The sequence below is a fragment of the Podarcis vaucheri genome (assembly GCF_965113315.1).
Source record: "Podarcis vaucheri genome assembly, chromosome: 7".
NCBI lineage: Eukaryota > Metazoa > Chordata > Lepidosauria > Squamata > Lacertidae > Podarcis > Podarcis vaucheri.
Window position 1 is genome coordinate 39,269,732 of NC_138765.1, and position 26,776 is coordinate 39,296,507.

The following is a 26,776-nucleotide window of genomic DNA, read 5'->3' on the forward strand; positions in this document are numbered from 1 at the left end:
AACCCTAGCCCCTCCTGCACCACTTCTTGGCCCTTGTTGCCTTCTCCAGCTTGCCAGCCCACTATGCAGCAGTGACAGGTTTCTTATGCCCTTGGGCTCTTTTCCACCAACAATGAACAGCTCCTCCTGTTCCTGGGTCCTCTGCACAATCTCTGATTTGCAGGTAATGCTCAAAGATCTTTGCTCTGATTCTTCTAGTAGCCTTGCCCCTTGACAGGCTCCCCTGGCACTTTCTCCCACTTCCATTCCCTGGTCTGCTGCTCCTCCAGCTCCTAAGCATTCTGACATTTTTTTCAGAGCCTTCTCTGTACATATTCCCAGTTTCCTTCTATTCTGTCTCCTCTTCCTTCATCCACAAATTTCTTCTGTGCCTCGCTTATCCCGTGCCCTTCTTTTGGTTTTCTTCCTCCGAGCATCTTTTTCCCTGTTTCTCTTAAGTCAGGGCAACCTCTTTCCAGCCCTCAGCCACCCCGGGTGAAGTTTTAATCCCAGCCAAACTTTACAACTTTTTCATCCCTCATGGAACTTGGACAGCAAACTGCCTTGCTCTCTGGACTTCATAGTCCATACCATCAGAGCAATTTAGCCAATCAGTGACAGAAGCTTCCATGTCACACATTTACATACTGCAGTACAACTCACACTGACCCCATTTTACAGGTAATGCTAGGCCAACCGATAGTTTAGCAGCAACAAGCAATGAAACAATGGCTTAGCCCCACGTCACACAGCAGCAATGGCAGAAGAATACGGCAGCCACAATCTTTGTTCCGGGATCCCACATGTTGGCTTGTTCACACTAAGCCATGGTTTGGACCACTCGTTTCCATGAAGCCCCTTCCGATATTCTCACTCCAAGCGGTCACTTTGCCATTTGGGGATTTCTTACCTTGTAGTAGCATTTCTGGCTGAAACAAATGACCAAAAAGAGCTGCAGACTCAAAAGAATTGATAAAAGTGCACACCTACCATATCCCAAGCCCTTACACAACTAAGAATACAACTGAAATAAAATAACAGTGACTATTTTATTGAACATTATTTAATACCATATCAAAACACCTTGACTAATAGGGGAAGCTTCCCTTCCCAAGCTTTGAATATTTTTTTATTTTTTATTTTTTTACTATATAAATACAGATACCTTTTCCTGCTTGGATGGAGGTCACCGGGGCAGGGGCTTTTTTTCCCATGGCTGAGGCGGTCTCCGCTTCGTGCTCAAATGTGGATCAGGGAGGAGTGTGTGTGTGTCTGTGTGCGCGCATTTGTGTGTGTGTGTGTGTTTTAATAAAAATCAGTTGTTGTTTTTTTGTTTTCCACACAGGGCTGAGAAAGGTTCAGGCATCTTAGCAGGACACTTGTGAGTGGCAAACAGCCCTTCAGAATATGCCCCTGAAGGTGCCCCAGAGTCAGGAGTTCAAACCAAGACTTACTGAGAGGAGGGAGGGAAGGGAGGAAGGGGAAACCAGGGGACTTTTGGCAATGAAGGTGGGGGGTGTCCCTAGGTGAGGCAGGAGGGAGAAGAGAAGGGTCTCGGGAAATTTGGCTCCTCAACTGCCGGAGCGGCTCGAGCCAGGAGGCCAAGAGGACGCAGTCTTGTAAACATCACCAGGAACACACATCAGTTGACACGAAATGGCTGTTTTGTAAACACTTGAAAGACAAACCTACGACGCCTTCAAAAACGTGACAGAAAATGCCCTTTCCTCCGCAGGATGAGGGTAGGGGGCAGGCGTGGTGGGAGGGGGGGTCTGTTGTTTCCTCTTCCTTTTCCAAGGGGTGGAGGTGAAAAGGAGAAGGGGAGGGGGGCTGGGAAATCACCTTTTCAGTGCAAAAGTGTGACCCGCGTATGGCAGGAAGGGCCGAGTCCTTGTCAAATGGTGGGTGACTCTCTCATGCTCCGTTTGGCTAGCAACCAGGTCTGGCCCAAACATCATGGCGCCGCTGGGCGACGGCCGCCGGCTCTGGCACCGGGCACTCCTCTCGACCCAGGCTGGCGGCTGCCGAGGTGTAGCCCTGCAAGGGCAGCAGCTTCTCTTGGGGTGGGTTCTTGTCTGCCCTTTTAAGTTGAGAAGTTAACACAAGCCCCTCGCCCCCACTGTCGTCCCAGTGGGGTCCAGAGCCTGCTCAGAGGAGGTTGGGTGAGGGAGGGGAGATGGATGGCAGGACAACCTGTTGAGAGAAAAGACAGGATCAATGATTGCCACGTGCACAGAGAAGTGAGCTCAAGTCGAGGAAAGCAAGTTCTTGACAACACCAACCGAGAGGAAAAACACATTTAACCCCCACAGAATAAGGGGAGTTTAAACTTAACACAAAACCAGAGTATTCTTCTATATGAGATGAGAAATCCATTATGGGTATTCTTACAAATGCACCCCTTGTTCTGCAATGGGTAATATATCCTTTCAGTGAAAGAAAGAAAAAAAGGAAGCTTCCATACAGGAGCTTAATATCACAAATAGGTTGTTAGCAAAAAATTATTATTATTTTTTGCTTTATGGGATTTTTCCTGGAAATGAAAAATCTGGATTGAATTGAGGTTGCGGGGGATATAGGAGAAGCATCATGTAGATGCTATAAAAATATGCATGCAGAAGATGTGTTTTTAAACACAAAAGTAGTCTAGGAAAATTTGAGGGAACTGTTTCTGCGTGGCAAGGCTTTTTGTAAAATGTGGTTTGTCAACCCACCAAAGGATGTCACCTTAATTGGTAGACAGTACATCAACATGATACCCTGAGAACATCAAAGGCCCCTCCTCATGGCAAAGAAACACAACACATACTTGCTTGGGCTTTTTTTCCACATTAATGAAACTCTGGCTTATTGCAGAAGACCCAATGCTACTTCTAGAAATAATTCTTAAAAGTATACAGTCGACTACAGGTGTCTTGCTTTTTGTTAACTGTACCATAGGCTGACTTAACTAGTAAACAGCTTGCTGATGACATCCCTGAAAGGCTCAGTAGTTTGTAGAAATGTGTTCCATGTTTAAGTAGAGAAATTGACAGAGATTAACACATACAAGCAAATAAAAACCAGGGCATTTATGAGGGTTTGCAGCTTGTGCAGACAAGTCATATTCATCAACTGCAAAACTATTTCTGAATATCCTGGTTTTTACTCATCAATCAGATTTATCTTGTTGTTGGGCTGACACCTCTTTTAAGTTCTGTCAGCTTAATATGTTTTGGTTGTTTTAAAATTTCATCTATTGGGTAAAGAATGACTCAGGGGTTAGTTCTTATCTTTAAAATATAGTGTTGGATAAACTGATAGTGTTTGTTGATTGGTTGCCCTCTGCTTGTTTTTTGTAAACACTTCATGATAAAACTTGGCAATAAATAGAAGTGTGGGTGGTGTTTTAAGGCCTCCAGATGTTTCAAGAGAAGATTTCTGAGCAAAGCCTCACCTTGGGAGAGGTCAGCAAGCGTTGCCAGGGTCAATCCGAAGGGTGTTCTGGGCAGGATCTGTTCACTTCAAACCAGGAATCTATACAACTGAAGAAGAAAAGGTGGGTATTAGACCCCACAACAGGGGAATCCTTGGGGCCAAGTACTTGCCCTAACTCTACAGGGTGGTGGTGGTTGTGGATGAGGAGCAGCATGGCTACCTGTGCCCAGCAGAAGGGGCTTGAGGAGGAAGAAGCACCCAAGGAATTCTGCGGCCCATATGAAGGTGCCATGGGGCAGGTTTGGCCATTTGCGGGAGCCCTGCTGTCCCACAATGGAACTCCACGGGGAGAGATTGCAGAACTCAGGTCTTCTTCATACTCTACCTTTTATGGTAAATGCACAGGCAGGGCAGCCGGGCTATCGTGTCCCCCTGCAGGAGTTCCTCCAGGCAGATGACACACTCGCCTGCATCCTTTGTTAGGACATCATCTGCAGGGGGGAATGAAGGTCAGAGAAGGCGGTTGAGCAATGAGCACCAGGCAGAAATGGGTTCCTACCCTCCTGTGCCATCTTGGCAACCTTCCAGCCTCAAGAGGGAGATTGTAAGGGCCCATAACAGAGACAGAATTTCTCACTCCTGGATTTGTCCATGGGCTAATGCTACAAAGTCCCTCTTCTCATGCAACCTTGGTCTTGCAGAGAGCATGCCTTCCCCTACACTGCAGTTCCACGGGTAGTCATCTTGAGCCCAACAGTGGCCATATTGTAAACAGTCACTTGCTCGTTCATTTGAATCCTCTCCAAGCCACCAAGCAGGAGAGATCCCCCCTCTCTTTTAGGGCAACAAATGATTACCACCAGCACACCTAGATAGGTGAGCTGGGGACACGGGCTGGCTTCTTTGTACAGATCTTGAATGTGAGAGCCAACTAATTTGTTCCTGACCGCTCTCGAAGGGAGGACCTTCCAAAAAGGCAACGGGAGATCTGTCTAGAGACTTGGGACCTAGTCTTCATAGAGATGGTAAGCCTGTGTCTAGGTTCCACTAATTCAGACTACAGGCAGAGCTCATGTGGTGGACCATAAACACTTCCTTGAGAAAAAACATTCCTACCCACAGAGAGTTAGCACGTCAGGGGGCTTGCTTCTATTCTAGTTTTTATTACTACGTTGCTAGTCTCACAGACCAATCTTGCTCACGCTACACGAAGCATCCTGCTGAAAGGCAAAGAAAAGCAAAACAGAACTCAGAGGAACCAATGATCACGAAATGAGAAAAGGGAATAACCCAATTGCTACCTACAAAACAAACAATGATTGTGCTGTATGCTTTAGGAATAAGACATCCAAGCCAAAGGCAGTGACAGGCAAGTGCTAAGAGAAAAGCCCAAGCAATATTTTCACACTGATTATCATTTCAGCTTATTAGTCACTTTACCCATGTCTTAAAACATCTTGGAAATAGTAGTAAACAAAATAATTAAAAGCAAAACAAGGTTATTGTACTATGAAAAACAATCCCTCTGTCCAACCAACCACAGAGAGCATCCCCAAGGGGAGGAGACACCCATCAACTGCTGTCAAATGAAAAAAAAATAGCACTCAAATGCCTGGGAAATGTCTTCGCCTAGTGCTAAAAAGATATCAGTGTTGATGGCAGGAAAGTTTTCCAGAGAGAACATTCCATATAACCTGGTGGTGGGCGCTACTAAAAAGGCCCATTCCCTCCTCCTCATCACACTCTGGACAGCTTATTATATAGAGAAGTTGCACTGTCTTGAAAATCTGATTAAATGCAATTCAGATATCATGCCAAACCATTGTTATGGAAAACTAAGCATGGTTTAGTGTGATGTCTGAATTGGATATCACACTCCTACTGCAATCAGAACATAACATTACAAAGGAGTGTTTATTTTGCAGAACTCATTTTGATTATTCACTCCTCTTTTCAGGAACACTCACTCTGGGAGGCTGCTGCCATTATGCTCTCCAACCAGATAAGCTGACAAAAACTAAGAGGATCCAGAGCAAAAGCGGAAAAAATCACTGTCTGAAACATTAAGTGGTAACATTTCTCTCTCTTCTTATATGCAGAGTCTGCATGCTAAAATAGAAATTGCCACCTGCGCTTGCCATGCTAAAAGCACCTTTTGTGCCACTGCACTAGTTAAGTGTGCATAAATCTAATCATGTAATTCTTTAGCTCCTTGGAAGCCGGTGAAGATCATTACTCGGTTGACAGCCCTAACAAATAGTGCAATATTCTTCTCCTCTGGAAGCCTCTGAACTAAACGCAGGCCAGAGAGGCTGCTAGGTTGACACTGAGAGGCATCAAAGGAAAGCAGCATCCCACTGTCTGATGCCTGGAGGCAGTTCTGTGAAAGCCCTCCTTTGCTTCACAGCTCCAAAAATAGGCAACAAAGGTGAGGACAAAGGGGGGGCACTGGATGAGTTGCTAAGCACTGCAGTTCTGCTGTTTCCACAAATCCCCTGCCACTTTTCCCACCCCCATCCCGCTGCCTGACCTGACACAACCCTGCGTAAGAGCAGGCTGAATGCATGGTAAGGGCTCATTGGGGTAGTGGGGTGGGGTGCTGAAGAACAGGGATCCTCATGGTGGGGAGGGCAGCAGAGAAGGCAGCTCGGATTTAATCTTCCAGCACCACTGCGTAAGGTGCACCATCTCTGGCTATGCTCAATTTGGCAGGCTGAGAAATTTCTGCGTGGGGAGGGAGTGATGGAGCTGCCTTCCCTATCGCAGGCTGCTGTCAGGCAGGCTGGGGAAGGCCCAGCTGTGATGCAGAGCGACCAGCTCCTCCTCCTGACCTGATTTCTAGCTTGCAGCCTCAGGAGCTGCCTGGCGCCGTCTCTGCCAGCACAGCCTGGGCGGATCCTGTGTAGCGTCAGGGACACTGGGGGACTAATGCAGCCTGGCACCGACAGCTTGGAGCAGGTGCCGGTCAAGCCATTGCCCCCCCCCCACACCCCGGTTGCTGGGCAGGCCGGCTCATCACTCCTGGGGGGCGGGAGAGAGCAGCCAGCCCCCTTGCCATGCTGAGAGCCAGCTGAGCTGCAAAGCAGTGACTGCAGCAGCCCTGAGCAAAGCCTGCACTGCTCTCTGTGTGAGAAGCAGAAAGCAAGCGAGTGCCCTGAGTGAGGGAAGCGGGTCACTGGCTCTGCAAAGGAGGCCGAAGAAATCACCTGGGGTTCTTGGTCTATACCAACCATGCATGCACACTCACCCACCCAAGCGCTAGACTACTGCCTTTGCTCCAGCAGCAAAAGGGGGGCAGTGCATGCCCACCCCCCACAATGAGCTCACAATCAACACTATCTAAGAACAGGATTTGATATCCAGTACATAAAAGCCTTCTATTGTAGAGTTTCTAGTCCTTATGGCTGCAGAGTTAATTCAGAAGAATTTAAGCAGGTGGGGGGAAATCCCAGAAACTCAGTTTGCATCTTTTGAGAGTGCATTGCATAAAAAATGGCTTAGTACTTATTTTTCCAGGCAGCAGTTTTTAATACTTCTCTCTGTATTTTTAGCACATAAGCCAACACAGTTCTGAGGAGCACAGGTGACGCCACCAAAAGCCCAGGCTGGAAGAACGCAACATGGTGTATCAACGCTTGCTGCTGGACAGCTGACCTCAGGTCTGGGGAATCTGGTGCCTCCAGCTGCTGCTTGCCTACAACTCTGACCTTGCCTGACCATTGGAGCATGATGGCTCGGGTTGGTGGGAGCTGGAGTCCCAACCAAGTCTGGTTGTTCACCCTTGGGCTTGCATGAAAGATGCTGAGAAAGGTGAGCTGGTTAAGAACACAAGGTGGCAACAGGCAAGCCCCCACTTACCATTGTAGGAGAGACGGGGCTTGCTCAGACACATGATAAAGTGCATTTCCATTTCGTCGGAAGCCACGGATTTGGAACAGATGGGGCACTTGAAACCTACAAAGGAGCAAAAGAGAAGGACATGTGGATTAGAGAGGGATGCTGACTCTGACACCATCTTAGGAACACAGGAACCCACCTCCTGCCAAGTCAGACCTGACATGAAGTTAAAATCTCCCTGAGGTCACATGTACTAAATGTCAGGCAACCCTGTAAGGGAAGGTGCAGCTGAAAGAGTGCCAGATTTGATTTCCATAACCAAACCAAACCCTTTCTCAGCCCTATCTGGACACATCAAGAGTGACCCTGGGACCTTCTGCATACGAGCAACTGCTCTGTAATCATTTTCTTTGTGGATGACTTTGTAACTGTATTCCTAACATGCTCAAAAACGTCTCATGGGCCAGGCCCTCTCCAGCCTGGCATCTTTCTACCACAGAGGGAAAGAACGTGCACCTCCCAAGAAATGCCTCTGCGCTGCCCTTCGGCCGTGTGAGACAGACAGCTGCAGTCAGAGAGGGCACAGGAAGGACAGGACAGGACACGGAAGGAGAGAACTCTGGAATATGCCACAAGGCTTTCCTGAAAAACAAGAAGCAAGCAAGCGCAATCTTTTCATGCTCACGTATGAGCAAAGGCAGCACCTGATCCTGGATGGCCCCTATGAATGTTTCCAGAGAATTAGCCTAAGCTAAGGGGTTGCAGCAAAACTAGAGTCTTGAAGCATTTTAAAGACAAACAAGTTTATTGCAGCATTGTATTTAAGGGGTGACAAGATGCTCTGTTGTTTTCTCCCTGAAGAACCAGGACATATGGCTGGCCTTTGCCCATGAAAGAAGTTTAGTGCTCTTAGGAGGAATATTAGCAAGACAGGTAGAAAATAAAGTCACATTACGAGTCTTACAAATAGCTCTATTTCTTACCATGAACATATATACCATAAATCTATATCAGGCCTACACAATTGGTGACGCACCAAGCAATTCCCAGCTTATCAGGGGACCTACAAATCTCCATTGTTTGCTGTTTTCCTGGACTAGGATCACAGAATAGTTGCCAAATACCTGGTGGGCCACAATACATGACTGATAGGTTGTGTCTGTCTTTATGGGTCGTGCAAACTGTGGAGGCATATTTTTCCCTTTAAGTTTCCCTTAATAAAAATATTTTTGAAAACTCAAATTCATTTCACATAAACCTACAAAAGAGACATGAACTAGAAACACACAAAATAAAACAAAAAGTAAACCTGTAGTGCAGTACTCATTTTTATTGTGAATGCCTCACTTGAGCTGGGTCTAGAGATGAACATTCTTAGTCCAGTCAGAAGCAAAATTAAATGTGCACTTCCAAGAAAACAACAGCAACCCCCTGCATACAGTTGGCTACAGAAATTTTATGCTTTTCTCTCAAACATGGAACATAGTAGTGCAATGGGTCCAAAAGTTTGCCTCTTGGACACACATCTCTCTCCAAGTGAAAAAAAAAAAAGCTTCAGCCTGTCAAGTCCCCAGGCTAAGAAAGAAATTGCTGGACAGGCTCCCAAATGGGAACTTACTCCTAGTACGGGACCAGAGGAACAAGAGTAGAAAGAGCCAGGGCAGGTTAAGGTTAACACCAAGGACTGTCAATCAACGCAGTACAGTACAGTGGTACCTTGGGTTACATACACTTCAGGTTACAGACGCCGCTAACCCAGAAATAGTACCTCAGGTTAAGAACTTTGCTTCAGGATGAGAACAGAAATTGTGCTCTGGCAGCGCAGCGGCAGCAGGAGGCCCCATTAGCTAAAGTGGTGCTTCAGGTTAAGAACAGTTTCAGGTTAAGAACGGACCTCCGGAACGAATTAAGTACTTAACCCGAGGTACCACTGTACGAATAATGGTTTCTGATGCCAGGTGCCCTGAGTGAGCACAGCAGGAACTGCTCACCTTTATGCCATCTTATGCCTGTCACAAACTGCCAAGGAAACAACTCCCTGCTCCCTTCACCCATGCTCCCCAAGGAAGTGTTCTGCATGGCATAAGCCTTTGGAGGCAATGGCTAATGTCACCTGGGAACCTTCAGAGATAACACCCAGCCTCAGCCTCAGCTGGATACCCTCAAGAGCCTTAGAGCTGCAACTCCCATCATGGCCTCAACTGGAGGGCACCAGGTTGGGGAAGGCCACTCTAAATAATGCTAATCCATAAAGCTACCCCTTTCTGCAGCTATGTAGCAAACATGGACCCTCCCCATCAGGAACTTCAGTTTTCAGGAATTCAGAAATGTGGGGCAAGAAAGTGGGGATTTCTACAAACTGAGCCATGGGAGGCTGTTTAAATATATTTGTTACAATTTTGCAAGATCAATAGTTCCTCTAGCTGTGGGATAATGAGGAAGGTCTGTTCCCGTTTTAAAAGCCCTCATTAGGATGTGTGGAAATAAGAGCTGCTAGCCAATTAAAGACTTTTCAGAAGATTAAATGCTCTGTTAAAAAGCAGACAATAACTTTGATTAGAATAATTCTGCATATCATAAAAGCTTTTGCATATTACAAAAGACTATGTTTATAACAGTTGAAAGTGTTTTAAGCTGTAAAAAAACCTTTTAAAGCTTTTAGTTTCTGTACACTTCTCGCAATATCTTTCCCACTCTTTTTCATTTCACTAATACAGCAAGTTTAAAGTAGTTCCAACAAATAAGCAAACTAGTTGCTTGCAGCTCTATTTATTACAATCTGCACTCCCCAATCAATTAAATCTCTAGTAACTTATCAATTAAAGGGATATGAAAATGAGCCTGATCTAGAATTTTCCATATGATAGTTCCAAGCCCGTGTGTGTGTGTGTGTGTGTTTGTGTGTGTAAATGCAGAGTTCCCTGCACCCCTTAAAATCCACATTTCAGGATATGAATCTTGCAACAACTGTATGGTATACAGCTGTGGTTGGCAGACCTGCAGCATCAACTGTACTGCACTGTGCTTGATGCGGTATGATTTTTTATGGTATATTTGCAGACATGATAGGGACCACCTGAGCAAAGTTCATGGATCACTCGCAGACCACAGACCACAGTTGCACAAAAAAAGAGGTGAGCTCAAAAGGTGGTGAAGCTGAAGCTACACAGTTTTAATTCTTGAAGAAGCATTATTGGTGAAATACAGCTAACCCAGAAGTTACAACATGGACACCTAAGAGATGCTGAACACTTTCATGGCTGACATTCTAGACACCTAAGTGTCACACTGTACAGACCATTTTGACATGTTAGTGTTGCTGTTGGGGAGATCATTTTCAGGGATGCCACAGCATCACTTGCAGCTACTCTAAAGGAGGCAAACATTTTGTTCCCGGTTCTCACACAGACTTGGAACATCAACAAGCCGGTGTGCCTCGAGACACAAAGTATTTCCATACCCTTTTAGAAGCAGGTTGCAGTCCAGGCTGATGCACACATTATGCCAGCCACGTAGCAACGAAAATGCCATTGAAAACAAACCCAAGCTGACGAGGAAGAGACAACTAACACGTGATATTGGCTTTCACCTGGGCAACCAGGAGCGGCTCGTTTCTGTCACCCAGCAACCATCCTCTATTTTTATAGCTCTGAAGCCTATCTTTTTCCTCCCAGATCCAAATGCAGATGTACACAGCCCTGAAAGCAACACACTTGCCTCAGTCCTTTTATTAATCAAGAAATCAACCAGTATGCAGACATGCAATCTTTTGGCACAAAGGTGGCTGGAGACAGATGGTGGCTGCCTCTGCCCTCAATGTCCCTGCTGCCCAGGCCCGCCAACTCTATGGTGCTGAGGCCTCTATAGCTCCCCCCCCCCAAATGTCTGCTGGGATGGGACTCAGCCCCCCGCTCCCAATCTTAGAGGCCAGAGGAGGCTTGGTGGGATGTCACCCCCAATGTTGGGTGCAACTTGGTGCCTGTGCTACTGCCATCTTGCTTAAAGTTCTGGTAAGGATGGCACTAGCAGCATAGACTTGGAAAGGCAAAATACTTGCTTTGACTTGATGGGCCTACTGGCGAGTCTAATTGCTGACTCAGCCTTATGCTACACTTGTGTGTATTATTAGGGCTTGCCAATAGGCGGCCGTGCATACCATACCACTCTTGACATCCTCAAGGCCTCTGAGTCCCTACAAACTCACTGCCCCCTGAGTCATGAGGTGTGTAAGAATGGCTACCCCTTTGTCCCCTGAGAAGTACAAAGATGCTGAAGGAGCAACTTGGAAGATTGACCCTCTTTCCCACTTCAGCTCTATCTGCTTTTCAAGAAACAGATTAATTCTTCTGGTTCCAACTTTTATCCAGATCAATTGGAAAAGTAAAGTCTGTCTCTCGGTGGTGGGCTGATCTGGGATTTTATTTTGATTTTTGGGTGGGGCAAGGAGGGAGAGACATGATCAGAGGGTGGTAGCCACAGCACCTGCAACAAAAATCCAAATTTATATTATCCAACTCCTGGTGTACATGCATATTTTGCTAACTGTGCATTAATTGTGCCCTCAAGCCCTCAACATCCTCAAACGCAGTCTCCAGCCCCTTTTTTGTCTCAGGATTGTTGCTGGACTAATTGCAGAAGTGAAACAGCCGTTGCCAACAAGGTCTGTGAGTTTCAGTTCCCATAGCATAACCAAGTGCAGCTGGAGAATCGGATCTGTGAGAGTGATTTTGGGGTGAGCATGCAGAGTGCACGGCTAACTACCCACCACCACCATTTACCTGTACATTTTATTTCAGGATAAGCTACCTTGACTTGTCAGACTATGACTCCCAACTCCTGCTTCCTTGGAACACGCCAAGAGGTGTGAGCAGTCCAAGAGCAGGAAAGGAGATTCCCCTCAAAATGGGAGGGAAAGAGCATCCAAGAGGGGAAAGCTCAGCGCTGCTTTCGCCTGAAGTGCAAGTTCAAACAAAGGCTGCTCATTCTGCCACAAACTGGGATCGGGACATAGGATAAAAATAAGGACGCACATACTCTTTTAAAAAAAGCCAACAGCCCATGTCAACAGCATGCTATATTCCCCTAAGGGCAGGGCTAGGACGCTGCTTTGACTGACACCCCCAGGTGATGAGCACAGGCTGGAATGCTGGCCAGCAGCCCAGGGACAAGGTCTTGGCATGCCCAGGCAGAGTTTATTTAGGTTTTGCACAGTGGTGCCATCACAGCCACCACCACGTGCATACAGCCCACAGCAATGCTGACCTTTCTTTGGCCTCTGAGCAGGAAAAAGCCATGGTGCCGTGATATGATGGTAAAGGAGTCATCTGCTAAAGGAGTCATCTGGAGATCTCCATGATGGTCTGCACACCATACATTTCTTAAGGGATAATTTAAAAAGCCCCCCTGGATCAGACCAATGGCTTGGCGAGTCCAGCATCCGGTTTCCTACAACGGCCGACCAGATGCCTATGGGAAACCCACAAGCAGGATTAATCATGCTTGTTGACAACCAGATGCACAACGCTGGATGGCAGACTTACATTCCAACAAATCATCCCTTTGGCAGTACGTCCCTTGTCACGCTTAGGGACACTTCTGATCATCCTATCTATTGTCAGCCCTTTACAGCAGAAATACACACACAACCCAGTAGGTACCTTTCTGACTTAGGTAAACAACTACAGGCGAGACCCTGTGTCACAGCTCAGTGTCAAGAGCATACTGTTGTGTCGCAGGAGTGGGTAGAAGATAGATTTGGTTCTGCTATATATTTAATAGATTTATTTCCTGCTTCTCAGCTACAGCCCTCAAAGCAGCTACCAGTATTTACAACTGGCCCACTCCCTGTTGAACGTTCGGTGTCTTACTGATTTTTTTTTATTATTATTCCAGCAGGCATTTTAACTGAAATCTGATTTTAATGTTTTAACTGATTTTTACCTTTTCCATACTGTATTCGTTGTACACTGCTTAGAGACAATTGCAGTTAAGCAATATAAAAATCGCTTAAATAAATTAAGGAAAAATCCTTATCCAATATACTAAGAACCACATGCTCATCACTGAAGCAGAAGCCGGCCTCTGACATTCTTTCCCACAAAACTCACAGGGAAGTCACTCTTTCTCAGCCTAACCTAATTCATAGGGTTGTTGTGAGGCTAAAACGGAGAGAGGGAGAACTATGCATGCCACTCTGAATGCCTTGGAAGAATGAGATATAATAATAATCATAAATAATCGTGATGATCTGCCCTCCCCTGCTCTATAGCAGACACAACAAATGGATGCAAATGTCAGTGATTGTTGCTTTATTTTTTTTGTTTTTATGTAAATGGCTTATAAAACACTCATTTTAAAGTTATAATTGTATAAAGTGACCTCCAACTAAATAATGATAATTATATGTACTGTATATATCTTCCTATATACATAAAAATGTAAGGTGCTGTCACATTCCATCAATAGGTGGCTATTTTAACTGCAGCATGAAGATTATTATTAAAATGTGTATACTGCCCTGGACCCGCAGGTCTCATGGCGGTTCCCAAGATAATAACACAATATGAAAACACAAAATTAATAATCAAAACAAAAACAAAAACAACCCAATAACACACACACCCTATGCTGAATGTGTGCAGCAACATTACAGCATCACCCATAAGAATTGCAGGCTCAGGCTAACCAGATGCCTGTGTGACAGGGGCTGTGCGCAGACAGGTAATCTGTGATGCAATAAGTGATCAGCTTGTTGGGAAAGAGCAGGCAAAAGAAAGCATTTTCCAAAGATGTGATGGTGATTAAAGCGGGCCATTTTCTCCACCAACGGGATCTGATTTATGAGCGAGAGATCTGAGGGAGCTTACGAAGCTCACAATTGTTTTGTTGCTCTGGGACTCCCTGCCTGGGCAGGAGATCTGTGTTGATATTGCAGTGGAAAGCCAGTAAGATCTGTGTGTACTAAAAGGCTTTTGACCTTTTAAAAGCTTGACTGTACTACATAGGCCTTTTTACATCAGTATCACTCCCACAGATCAAATTTACATTTTTTATGCTGGTATTTGGTGGTTTTTAACCTGCTGGCTCCTTATTCTTATTAGTTTTCTTGCATTCTGTGCGTCTCACGTTAACCACCTTGGATTGTAAAAGGAAAAGAACAACAAACAGGGCTGCTGCAACAAGGCACTGAATCTCACCCCATGCCCCTGCTTGCAGTAACTTAAGTCTCATGCCCTTTATGCCCCAGCCCTTCGCCAACACCTTTCTCTCATTCAGTACTAAATCTGGCTGCAAGTCCTTCCGGGTCAGAGATTCATATTGCCTAACAGACCCAGATCTTGTTACAGGCCACTGTCAGCCCATTAGGGACAAAGGTAATTCGGGAAATTATGGACCTGTTCATCTTCTGTAACAAGGAAAATACTAAGCACACAGCAGAGAACAAGTAATTTGTAAATGAGGGGGTTGGGGGTATACTGAGCAATCGGCTTCATTTTTTAAAAGATTATGTTTATTTTACAAGAGGTAACTTGATTGACTAAGAAAGGACAAAATATACACAATAATTAACATATTAAAAGAAAGAGGATCTAAGAGGATTGGTGTGGATTTTGTTATTTTTAAGCATAATATTCTGAGTAAGCAATGGGGAGAGGGAGGGCAGAGAAAAGAAGCACCAGCACCCTGTAAAAATAGAATTTATTGATATGCCAGACAGCTCAAGTTCAATTTCAAAGCAAACTGGTTTCCTAGAAGCCTTCATTTCCTGGATTCCCAATTCAAGGCTACAATAACTTTGTCATCAACTTATGGATGTCCCAACACCACCCATCCATCACAATCTTGCCTCCAGATGTTTTGGACTACAACTCCCACTTGTCCCATATGAAGCTTGATCCATACACAGGAAACCTAACCCGATTTCCTGCTGGGGGCTGGCTTTCCTCACCTTCTGCAAGCTCTGTGTAATCCTAGCAAGCTGCTTTTTAAAAGCTGCCGGAGTGTTGGACTAGAACTTGGGAGACCAGGGGACTTCACTGGGTGACCTTGGGCAAGTCACTGCCTCTCAGCCTAACCTGCCTCACAGGGCTGTTGTGGGGATTAAATGAGGAAGGGGAGAACCATGTATGTCACCTTGAGATCCTTGGAGGAAAAGGTGGGATATCTGTGCAGTAAATAAACAGTATGTTAGGATACCTTGCACTCTAAGCACTAAGCAAGGTGGGTCCCCTTGACTCAGGAACACAGCAGTGGTGATGCCCACATCTTTCCCAGAACTTCTCCGCTCCTCCTTACTTCCAAACCAAGCCAAACCTGCATGGACCCCTGCCTCTGTGTGGAGAGGATCACACCTCCAAAAATAGCCAGAACAGCAGGGATCAGCTGTGTTATGCGGGCAGCATATAATTTACTTCTCCATGGAATTCTTCAGTGCTAAACTGGAATCTTAAGCATGGATTTTTTGTAAAGGCCCTCCTTAGTGTGCAAAAGTGATCCAATGTCATCTGATACATACACACTGGCCATAGCAGATCCATTCATGCACTTTGCATTACCTACACTTGCCCTCAAAACCGCAATGCAAGTTGTGAACACAGTTCAGTGTGGAATGAGGGTTGGCCAACCAGCACATGTGTTTACAACAGCACAGCAATGCAGACAGGAAGTGACCTGTATTTTGTAGGTCCCTAAGTGGCTGACTTCCCAGCCTCCAGGTGCTAAACCAAGCAGCCAAAGCTGTCCATTATAGGCAACCTGAGGCCTGCTGCTCTAAACCACTCTAGCAGGACACAGAAACAAGCCAAACATGAAATTGCTTTATCTATTTCAAACTGACAGCTTATGGTACTCTTTCTCTATGAAGCAAGCAGATAGGGGAGCTCACAATAATAAAATTACATTAAAAGAATTTAAAAAGGGGTCTACGCTTTATTTATTATTACATTTTAATCTCACCTTTCCTCCAAGGACCTCAAGGTGGTTGTACATAATTCTCCCCCCTTCCCTTTATCTTCACAACAACCTTGTGAGGAAAGTCAGGCTTAGGGGATAGGGACAGGCGCAAAGTCATGGCTGAGTGGGGATTTGAACTCGGGACTCCTGGGTCCTAGTCCAACACTCTAACTACTATGCCACACTGGTTCTGCCAGTACAATGTGTTTGAAGGAAGCAGTATCACACCAGGGAAGGGAGGGGAAAGAAAGGTAAGCAAATGAAGGGCATGTCTGGCTGGTGCTCAATAACATTGAGAAATGCACCTGCAAGGTTGTTGGCATTTTGTGGTGGGCGAAGAATGGTTCTTTCAACCTTGTTAAAAGGTTCAAAGCAGCGGCTTGATGGCCAAGGAAAAAGAAGATGCAGAATCTTTATCTCCAAAATAAATAAATGCTCCTAGAGAGTCAGGGGATATTTCTCCTCTCATGAAGGAAATGTTCAGCCAGCAGTGATGTGGCAGAAAGGCCACCACTGCCACAATTGTACTCAGGAAGCTCTCTTATATATTTTGCTTCTCATTCCTTTCAAACACTCCCCAGAAATCCCTCTGTGCACCATTAAGGTTTCAAATTCGCCTGGTGGGTAGAATCTCCCAGCTGCTGCAAATGCATCAACTACTTACAGAACTCTCATTCCTGAGACAAGAATAAAATGGCATCTGCTCAGCTGCCACCTGCTGAAAAAAGGTCCAAGGAGCTGCTCCACAAGAACTGAAAGGCATCCAGGCCATATTCGCACCACATATTTACAGGACTGCCGTATCACTTTAAACTGTTATGGCGTCCCTCAAAGAATTATGGGAGGTGTAGTTTGTTAAAGGCATTGATAATTGCTCAGTTCTCAGAATGGTTTAACAATCCATCCCTCTTCAAAAGGAACACAAAAGCACACACAGGGCAAACTAAGGAGGAAATTGCTGAGGTAAAAAATAAAATACACCCAATACAACCAAAACTGTAGTAACACCAATTGCGCAGAGGGGGAAGAACAGTAAAAATTGCCAACTCACAAAATGCACAGTAGGAAAGGCACATGGCCAAGAAAAGACAAGGCCACATCCACACCTCTAAACCGCTGAGCCTCTCAGGCTTGCCAATCAGGTCGGCGTTTCGATTCCCCACGACGGGGTGAGCTCCCGTTGCTCGGTCCCTGCTCCTGCCAACCTAGCAGTTCGAAAGCACCCCAAAAAGTGCAAGTAGATAAATAGGTACTGCTTCGGCGGGAAGGTGCGCTGCTCTGGTGTCGGTGTTCCGTTGTGCCAGAAGCGGCTTAGTCATGCTGGCCAGATGACCCAGAACAACTGTCTGTGGAGCAGACAAACGCCAGCTCACTCAGCCTTTAAAGCGAGATGAGCGCCGCAACCCCAGAGTTGTTCGCGACTGGACTTAACTGTTAGTGGTCCTTTACCTTTACCTTTAATACCACTTTAAACAGTCATGGCTCCCCCCCCCCGGAATTCTGGGAACTGTAGTTTGTTAAGGGCGCTGAGAGTTGTTAGGAGACCCCATTTGCTGCACAGAACTACAATTCCCGGAGTTCCCTGAAAGCGGGATTGATTGTTAAACTACTCTGCGAATTGTATCTCTGTGAGGGGTCTCCCAATGTGCTCATTTGATTGATGCTGTGCTATACTCAGCCCATGCAGGGTTCGGGCCTAAATGTTTTACAGCTGTACATTCAAACTGAAAGCTGTACATTTGGATGGAACCAGGCAGCAGTCTTCAATCTTGGTTCAACATTATCTTAGAAAGATGCATCATTTGCAAAGCAGCGGTGCCTGTTTGGAGACATGCATGATGTCGTATTCTGCCCAAATGCAACTTGCCCTCTCGAGGGCAGAAGCTGAACAAACTTCCTGAAGGTTTGCAGCAAAGGTGAGCTGCCGCCAAAACCACTTCAACAGCTACCACTCATGATACCAAGGCCTCTCCGTTGCCAGCTTTTTGTATGAGCATGTTGCTTTCTGCAAGGCAAGCAGCCCACCTGAAGGTTAGGGAGAAGTGTAGCAAGATTGCCATTAGGCGTGACAGAATGAATGTATTGTCCCACACATAGCAAAGCTGGGCTTTCACTGCAGGAGTCATGTCCCCCTTCCATATTATGTCTACCTTCAGCCTGAAGAGTCCTTGGCCAGAAATGATGTGAGTCATAGTCCCATCTGGAGGGCCAGAGATTCCCCAGCCTTGCTTCATAGGAAGAGCCCCGTCTTAAGATGAGGGTTGTGACTCTCTAAATGAGGCAAATTTCAGAAACGGTGGTATCTGGCACACCAGGTGCAGCCAGTGAGTTCACAACAAACAGGTAATGATCAGCTTGGAGCTTCTCTTGGCAGGCTGTTCATTTCCTTTCCCATAGGAAGTATTAAGCCGCACACACAAGCCGCTGCTTCCTGCAGAGCACAGATGCTGAAAACAGAAACCCCAGAAACGGCCTTGCTATGTGAAAGTAGACGACTCCTGTCTCCTTTCTTTTTCTGCCAAGGACACTCCTGCTGCCTCCTGCTCCACATGCAACCCCTTCTTCCAAGCAAGGAAATGCACAGCTATGCCAATGGTATACCCATGTTTCACATCTAGTTCACAAAGCCTTTATATTTATTTATTTATCCATCCATCTGATTTCTATCCCACCTTTCCTCCAAGGAGCTCAAACTGGCATGCCTTCGTTCCCCCACCCCCACCCCATCCCAACAACCCCTGGTAGATAGGTTAGGCTATGAGACGGTGACTGGTCCAAGGTCACCCAGTGAGCTTCACGGTTGAATGGGGATTTGAACCCAGGGCCTAGTCAAACACTCCAGCACTATGCTACACCAGCTTAACACTCTTAAATGTGCTTTTGATGGCTGGCTGCGTGTGTGTAGCTGAGAGGTTGGACACCCCGTATAAAGTTAGAATTCTGCACGTTATCTTGATGAAATCTATAACTTGATTATGCACCAGCAACCGAATCCATTCTCTAAATACCTATCAGGAAGGTATTTACCTCCTTCCTTTCTTCTATAGAACTCAAGGCAAACTACCCAAGGGTTTTCTAGCAGAGGGAATTATAGGGTAGAGCACCATGCTGCAGAGGGTGCCAAAACAATGCTGTAGAATGGACCACTAGACGTGGGGGATGCTGAATTTTAGCAGCACCCAGGGTGACACTGGAATTTGAGAGCCCAAAGTCCACCACTGTTTCCAAGCAATCACCCATCCCAGAAGCTGACCAGACCTGGCCTACAGTTGCTGCATCACGGGTCTTCAGATCATGCCCTGAATCTATAAGGAAGTTGGCACACTGTACATAAACAGTGGTAACTATAAACAATAATAACAGTGCCCTTTTCACATCCAAACCCAAGGCCAACCCTCTCTCCCGAGACCCATATCCATTCACATCTCCAATAACACCACCAGCCTTGGTAGTTACACAATAAGAACACATTTTTAAACAAAGATAACAGCTTGGATCCAAAGGTGCCCTTCCATTAACCAAGAGAGCCTCTTCTACTCACAGAAGGGCTGTTTCCAACTTTGCGAAAGGCTGAGAAGAGCCACTGCAAGTCCAGGGAAGTTATTCTCTGCCTGTGCGCTCCAGCCTTTGCTGTGCTGACTGGGGATGATGGGAATTGTGGTGCAGAACAGCTGGATGACGGCGGGTTGGCGAAGGCTGGTGGAAGGTCTTGCTTGAGAGAAGACTCCATACAAGTTATTTTTTAAAAGACCTATTTATGGCTCACTAGTGTGCATATGCGGTTTCTTGTACTGTAAAGCAATCCCCAGTACACCACAGGGACACACTGCAGAAGGCTAGGTTGGCAAGTGTTTCTTCCACTTGTCCAACAGCTCAGCACAAGGAACCACCAAACGGGACTGCCTCAATGGTGATCACAAGGCACTTGCGGGTCTACGACTGGTTTTGCGCACTCAAACCTCCAATGCAAGGTAAGCAGAGCTTCCATCAGAGCAATGCTAGGATCTGGAGCGACACTGCTCTACACCCATAAGCTTTCAGTTACAATGGAAGTTCAGGCCTTGCTATATCTCTGTGCAATGAACCTGCATGGAAGCAAGGCATCTCTCTTGGAGGTGGTGCTAGCAGCTCCCCACCTCCACTCCTAGATGCAAGAGGTCAAGCTGTGGCTGCTTCATTCCTGCACTGCAGGGAGTTGGACTAAATGACCCTTGGGTGTCCCTTCCAAATCCACCATTTTATGGTACTTAGTGGTGAGGAAAACAAACTCTCCACATGGCTCAAAAGCACCACCTCCTCTTGCAAAGTATTGGAAGACACAAGATCTACCCACTCTGGAAGAATGGCAGATGAAGGTGATTGACTACATGGAATTGGCAGAAATGACTGGCAGAATCCGAGACCAGGGAGAAGAGTCGGTGAAAGAAGACTGGAAGAAATTCAAAGACTACTTACAGAAATATTGTAAAATTAATGAATGTTAGAAGGATGTTGGATAGAAACTAAGCGGTTTCCAGCTATAATGCTTTAAGAGATATGAAAAAAAGATGTTTCACAAATGGGTAAAAGTTTAATGGTAAGGATTAGCTGAACTAACAAATCAAACTGGAATACAAAGAAGGGAGGTATGAGGAGGTCCGAGGAAATAAGTGTATGGAAGTTATGTTATTGAAAATTAATGTGTGTTTTTTAACTGTTTTTTATTTTGTATGTTTATTTTTCTTTTTTCTTGTTATATCTTAAAAACTTTTAATAAATATCTTTTAAAAAAACCAAAAACAAAAGCACCACCTCCTCTATCAATTGTGTGGCTAAGCTCACAGGATGAAGCCCTGAAGGCAAGGTTGACCCAACTTCCGTTGCATACCACAGTAAATGGTATGCCTCAAACACACTGGCTCAACAGGTCAGATAATTAGTGTTTGTGTGTGCAGACTGTTCTTTTTCTTAAAAAAAAGAGAGAGAGACTTCCCTTGTCATACTACTCACTGGGAAGAAATGGCCATAACCGCTTGTCTGACAGCCCTCAAACTCACCCATATGGATCCACTACAACGCCTACTGTGACTAATTAAAAAACAGGAATGCTGCACTTTTGGAGGTCTGCTGTCTTATTAGCTAGATGTTCACCTCTGCCCCATTTCTGCTGCCACAGACATCTAAAGAAAAGGTTAGTTGGCTCTGAGCAAACAGATGTTGACCCAGCTCTAACAGCTGCTCAAGGAAGCCCCACCTAGAGACAGTCAACAATTGTCAAGTGACTTTTCTCATAAGAGAAGTGCTAGATTGAGGACTTGGCCCCAAACACTGAGGCTAAGCCCTTGCAAAAGGCAAGCCAAAAGCCGAGATGGGCTATGCTGTGCCTACCCAGCAGGAGGCAGCAATGCTTCTGAATACCAGATGCTGGAAACTGAAAGAGAGGGGCTCTTGTACTGGGGTCCTGCTTATGGGTTTTCTATAGGCGTCTTGCTGACCACAGCACAAACAGGATGCAAAACCACATGGGCCCCCTTTGGTCTGATCCAGCAGGCTCTTCTTATGTTCTTATGTTTAGGGAGGGCAATTGAGCAAGAGAAACCACCCTTGAAAAGTTGCTTGAATCCAGCTCTCTGCAAGGTCCATTTTAGCAATGAAGCCTCCTTTCAGGGAGGGGCTACCAGCTGTTTGGCTTATAAATAGCCACTTGCCTGGAAACCTGTAGTAAGCAACACACTTCCCTGGAAACGCCGGACCCTCCACCTGTCTTTTAGGTCACAAGTGGCTAAACTTGGGCATGTGCAGGCAGGTGAACTACTAGTTTGCAGGCTGTTCTCTTTTGTCAATTTATTGACAAGGCTGAGTTTGGGGAGTCCACCAAAGTGACTGATAAAGATGCTTGAAATGGGGGACTGGGAGTTAGTCTCCCAGGCAAAGAATCAAGGAGTAGTAACTAACTCAGGCTTTCAGGAGCTTGATGCAGCAGCCTTGCTGAAGCCAAACTGGTCTGGGGCTGGTCAGCACCTAGATGGGGAACCCTGGGGAACCCAGGCATGCCACTTTCAGTAAATGGGGAAGAGCTGTAGCTCAGAGGTAGACCATCCGCTTTGCACATGAAAGGTCCCAGCTTCAATCTGTAGCATCAGCAGGTAGGACTGGGAATGCATGTTCCCCATCTGAAACCCTGGAAAGCTGCTGCCGGTCAGTGTCGCCAATACTGATGGATCAACAGTCTGTCTGAGCTGATGTAAGGCAGCTTTTCATGAGTTTTCCAGAGTAAATTAATAAATAAAATAAAATAAATACCCAGGGAGGTTATAATTGAATTCAAGAGCCAGCTTTCTGAATGCTACACAAGGCAGTGCTGCAATTACATCACAAAGGAACTAAGGTTTTGTGGGAGCTGTCCACTGCTCTTTATCCAAGAACTTACAGCCATGAACACAGATATCTTCTGTCAGAGATGTAAAGGCAGCCAGTGAAGTGGAGATGAGTCCCGTGCGCTGTGACCTTCACAGTGCTCCCGCTCCCGCTCCCCCCTTGGAAGAAAAGCTTCCCCCTCCAGCAATAGAGTATCAAGAATATTGCAACACAGATACAGCCAAGCAGAAAAGCCCCCTGCTGTTCAGGGAAATATCAAGGTGATGGAAAGCATTAATTGGAAGATTAACCTAATTATCTGGACACAGAATACATGGGTTTTAAATAATTTCTCTCTGAGCTGCACTCTGTGAAGAAGACATCGCGGCTGTAAACAATCTATGCACTCCACTTGGTCCAGGCAATTATTTTCCAAACAATACATGATTTGTCTGTGCCAGCTGGTCCACAGAAAATTAGCATCAACTAACCACAAATCTGTACTGGCAGTATAATATTTTGGTTCTGTGCATTTCTTGGTAGCCATACTGCTCTTGCAGAGGTGCAAAACACACAGACCAACTGAGACAACATGAATGGAGCAATATTAGAAATGGTAAAGATTCTCAGTTACATGGAGCTCTTCTTCTGTAAAAACAGAAATATAGTATTGCTGCTCTTAAGACAGGTCATAAGGTTTGGAGAGGAACTACATTAACTATGAAGGAATTTGATTGGCAAGGGTGACAATTGCTTGTATCATTTAGCTTAATTGATATTTTAATCAATTAGGCAGGCAACAGATAGATGACTAAAATATCTCCCAAGATGAAAGGGACTTCCTCCACCTCCTGACAGAACCTGGTTGCAAATTGCCTTGCTAGGAGACACTGCTTAATCTTTACATCACTTGTTCCCTGCAGCACAGTGGAAGGGAAACTATGAACACACACATCAGAGTTTACCCCATGGAACCTACCAGGACTTGCCTCCAAGTTCACATGTAGAAGACAGGACCGTAAATCTCTGTACTCTCCATCCCAGATAATTTCTTTTCTCAGCTTCCCCTTAAAATGGCCTTCGCTAACCTGGTGCCTCCCCAGTTGTTTGGGGTGCTCACCTATCTACCAGAATTCTACCAGATGAGTTATCAAATATGTGTTCTACACACCTCTGAGGGCAGTAGGCCCAAATACCACTTTTCAAGGCCCCACAGATCTTATCTTCATTCTCTATGTCTTGCATACTAACAACAGGTGTCCAGGCTCAGGTAATTTGGTAAGGAACAAAGAGTGAGATTTGAAAACTAAAATCACCCTCAGTTACTTACCATAACTTCTTAACAGCCTATAGAGGCCATACATTCCTGCAACTCTAAAATCTGTTCCAATTAAACACAGCCCTAAGTTAACATGCTCCACAAAAAATCTGTTGGATCAGACCAAAGGCCCATTTAAGTCCAGTATCCTGCACATAATGGGTCATCAAGATGCCTGAAGGGAGCCAACAAGCTGCAATTCATTTCTTATATTGGTGAGAAAGCAAGTTACTACATTCCCCTTCTAGCTTTAATCCAAGATAGAGGGTGAGGTGGAGTGGGGGAAGATACAATGAAAGCCTGCTCTTTTCCCAAGAGCAAAAGAAAAATACTGTCCATTAATCAAGAGAACCATCATTTTTATCTTGTGAACTGCCCTGAGATCTTTGGATGAAGGGCAGTATATAAATTTAATAACTAATAATAATAACATGGTCTGTTGGGCAGCTTTCTTTTGCACTGATAGGTGATGTGCCAAAGCCTCAGACCATACTGCAAAACTGCCACAGGCAGCCATCCGTAAGAAAGAACAGGTCGTTATCTTAGTCTCTCCACACCCCAATAATCACTTCCTCAGCTGCCACACCAGACAAGTCACAATGTCAATTCAACAAAAGCTGGAGTGGAGTTCAACAGTTGAAGCACTACTGTTATTCTATAGTTGGGGTTAAATTATTGTTTGACAATTCTATTTGTACAGTTTTTATTAGCTTCCCTGGGCTCCTATGGGGGGAAAGGAAAGAAACACCACTTAAATAGTGGTGCATCTTCTTGTATGTCTAAAGCAGGCCCCACCCCAACCCTAAACAGAAACAAACAAACAAACAAACAAACAGGTGGGCACTCCAAAGTGCTGCCTGGGCACAAACTGACCCTAAATCACTGCTGCGCCTGTCAAAAGGCTTATTCGCTGGTATAAACTTTTCAAAGATGAGCCAGTCATTTTATGAACCTATAGTGTCAAGGGAAGTACTGTAACAGTACGGCTCTATTCTGCCTTGGTTAGACCTCACCTGGAGTTCTGTCTCCAGTTCTGGGCACCACAATTTATTAAGAATATTGACAAGCTAGAACATGTACAGAATAGGATGACCAGGATTTTTAAAGGCCTGGAAACCGAGCCTTATGAGTGGTTGTGTTGGGAGTTGGGCATGTTTAGTCTGGAGAAGAAAAGATCAGAGAGGTGATCTGAAAGCCATCTTCAAATATTTGAAAAGCGGAAGACAAAGCAAGCTTGTTTTCTGCTGCTTCAGAGAGCAGGGACCCAAACCAACTGATTTAAATAACCAGGAAGGAGATTCTGACTAAACATTAGAAATAACTTTATCATGATCAACAATGGAACAGACTCCCTTGGAAGCTGATGGGAGTCTCCTTCACTGGAGGTTTTTAAAGATAGGTTGAATGGCTATCTGTCAGGGATTCTTGAGCTGTGATTCCTGCATTGCAGGAGATTGGACTGGATGACTCTTTGGATCCCTTACCATTCTATGATTGTATATTGTTTTTATGGTATTTAATGCTTTTTGGGACTTGTAAATGTGGTTGTATGCTGCATTGATATTTTACATACCGTTTATAAGTACTTTCATAAAGTACATAAACAAATGAAACCTACTTGCCAGGCCTTGAGCACAGGCATGCTTCTAAACATGCTCACAGTAAACCTTTCCCTCACCACCACCAAGCAAGGACAACAGCCACCCTCACCTTCTTTAAAACAAAGGACTCTGAATATCCAGTCAAGGGCTTCAAGTGTCAGCAAACCTGACCCCCAGAACCTCCAAGCACAAGACAAGTTCACCACAGATAAGCCTGCATCTTTGCTGCCTGCCTAATGGGACCCTGGCCTTGTGTTTGGGGCAGGAGGGAAGAAGGATGCATTTGGGTCCCCCTCAAAAAATAAATAAATGATGCTATAGATATGTTGCAGGGTGGTATTTCTTGCACAGTTTCCCCTTCTCGTTTTATGAAGAGCCTTGGGGTTCCCCATGACTGTCTGAAAGGAGGCCCGGAAACAAGGCCGCGGGGACGAGCACACTCACCGCTGTGCGAGCTGAACCACCGGGGTCCGATGTGCAGAGGCAGCGCATCAGCCAGCGAGGCCCTGGACCCCAGGTAGAGCATCCCGTCTCTGTGGTGACCGCCTCCCGTCTCCTGGAAACCGTTGCCATGGGCGTAAGGGGTAGAGTCCGCGCCCGACCCGCCGCCGGGACCCCGCTCCGAGTCTGCTCCCGCCGCGGCTGTCGTCGTCGTTGTGGCCCCCGCTGCAGCCGCCGCCGTGTAGAGGCCGAAGGGGACGCTGCCGGCCGCGGCGGGCTCCATGCCCAGCCCTACGCCCACGCCGGCCACGGAGCTGACGGAGCGGCTGCGCAAGCCCATGGCGGGCCCTCCGCCGCCGCCCGCGCCCCGGTAGTGCCCGAAGTGGGGGGCTCCCCCGGGCGGCGGCACCGCGCTGTCGTCGCTCGACACGCCGGCCAAGGGCCCGCCCCGGGAGCGCCCCGTGGCCGTTGCGCCCGCCGTGCTCTGCTTGCCGCCCATGCCGCTGGCGGCGGCGGCAGCAGCGCCGTGGACGGGGAGGTCGAGCAGGGGCACCCGCGCCGGGGACTAGGAGCTAAAGCGGCCCCCGGAGCCGGGCATCTTCTCCCGGCCGTCGTCGCCGCTCCGGCCGCCGCCGCTCCTCCTTCGCTCCGAGCGCAAGCAGCAACAGCCCCAGCAGCCGTCCGACGCCGCGCCCCACCGGGCGGCCCGCTGCTCCTCCCGGGCTCATCCACGGCGACAAGGCAGCAGGGCCAGCGCTGCCCCGCCTCCGGGGCCCGCCCTACGGAAGAAAGACGCCGCCGCCGCTGGGGCCCCGGCCTCTGTGCGCGGGTCCTCTGGCGCTGGCGCTCCGCATCCAGGCGAAGCGCGGGGAAGGCGAGGCCGGCCTCTCGCAGG

The 26,776-nt window shown here is 46.5% G+C and overlaps 1 protein-coding gene across 1 annotated transcript; it reads right to left on the reverse strand.

Annotated features, from left to right (window-relative positions):
• Positions 1 to 1,009: 1,009 nt before the first annotated feature.
• ZNRF1 (zinc and ring finger 1) lies at positions 1,010 to 26,480 on the reverse strand. The gene is made up of 5 exons (XM_082229162.1): positions 25,885 to 26,480; positions 7,255 to 7,350; positions 3,782 to 3,887; positions 3,416 to 3,503; positions 1,010 to 2,172 (listed from the first exon to the last, which is right to left on the reverse strand). The coding sequence occupies exons 1-4, from the start codon at positions 26,378 to 26,380 to the stop codon at positions 3,446 to 3,448; spliced, it is 756 nt and encodes a 251-aa protein (XP_082085288.1). The 5' UTR covers positions 26,381 to 26,480; the 3' UTR covers positions 1,010 to 2,172; positions 3,416 to 3,445.
• Between the last annotated feature and the right edge of the window lie 296 nt (positions 26,481 to 26,776).

Excerpts from the sequence above, each read along its gene's own strand:
- ZNRF1 (XM_082229162.1), bottom strand. The coding sequence starts at position 26,380 with ATGGGCGGCAAGCAGAGCACGGCGGGCGCAACGGCCACGGGGCGCTCC. Across the intron at positions 3,888-7,254 it reads GCCCCGTCTCTCCTACAATG|ATGATGTCCTAACAAAGGAT; the intron begins GTAAGTGGGGGC and ends TCCCCCCTGCAG. Across the intron at positions 3,504-3,781 it reads CTGTGCATTTACCATAAAAG|TTGTATAGATTCCTGGTTTG; the intron begins GTAGAGTATGAA and ends TTTCTTCTTCAG.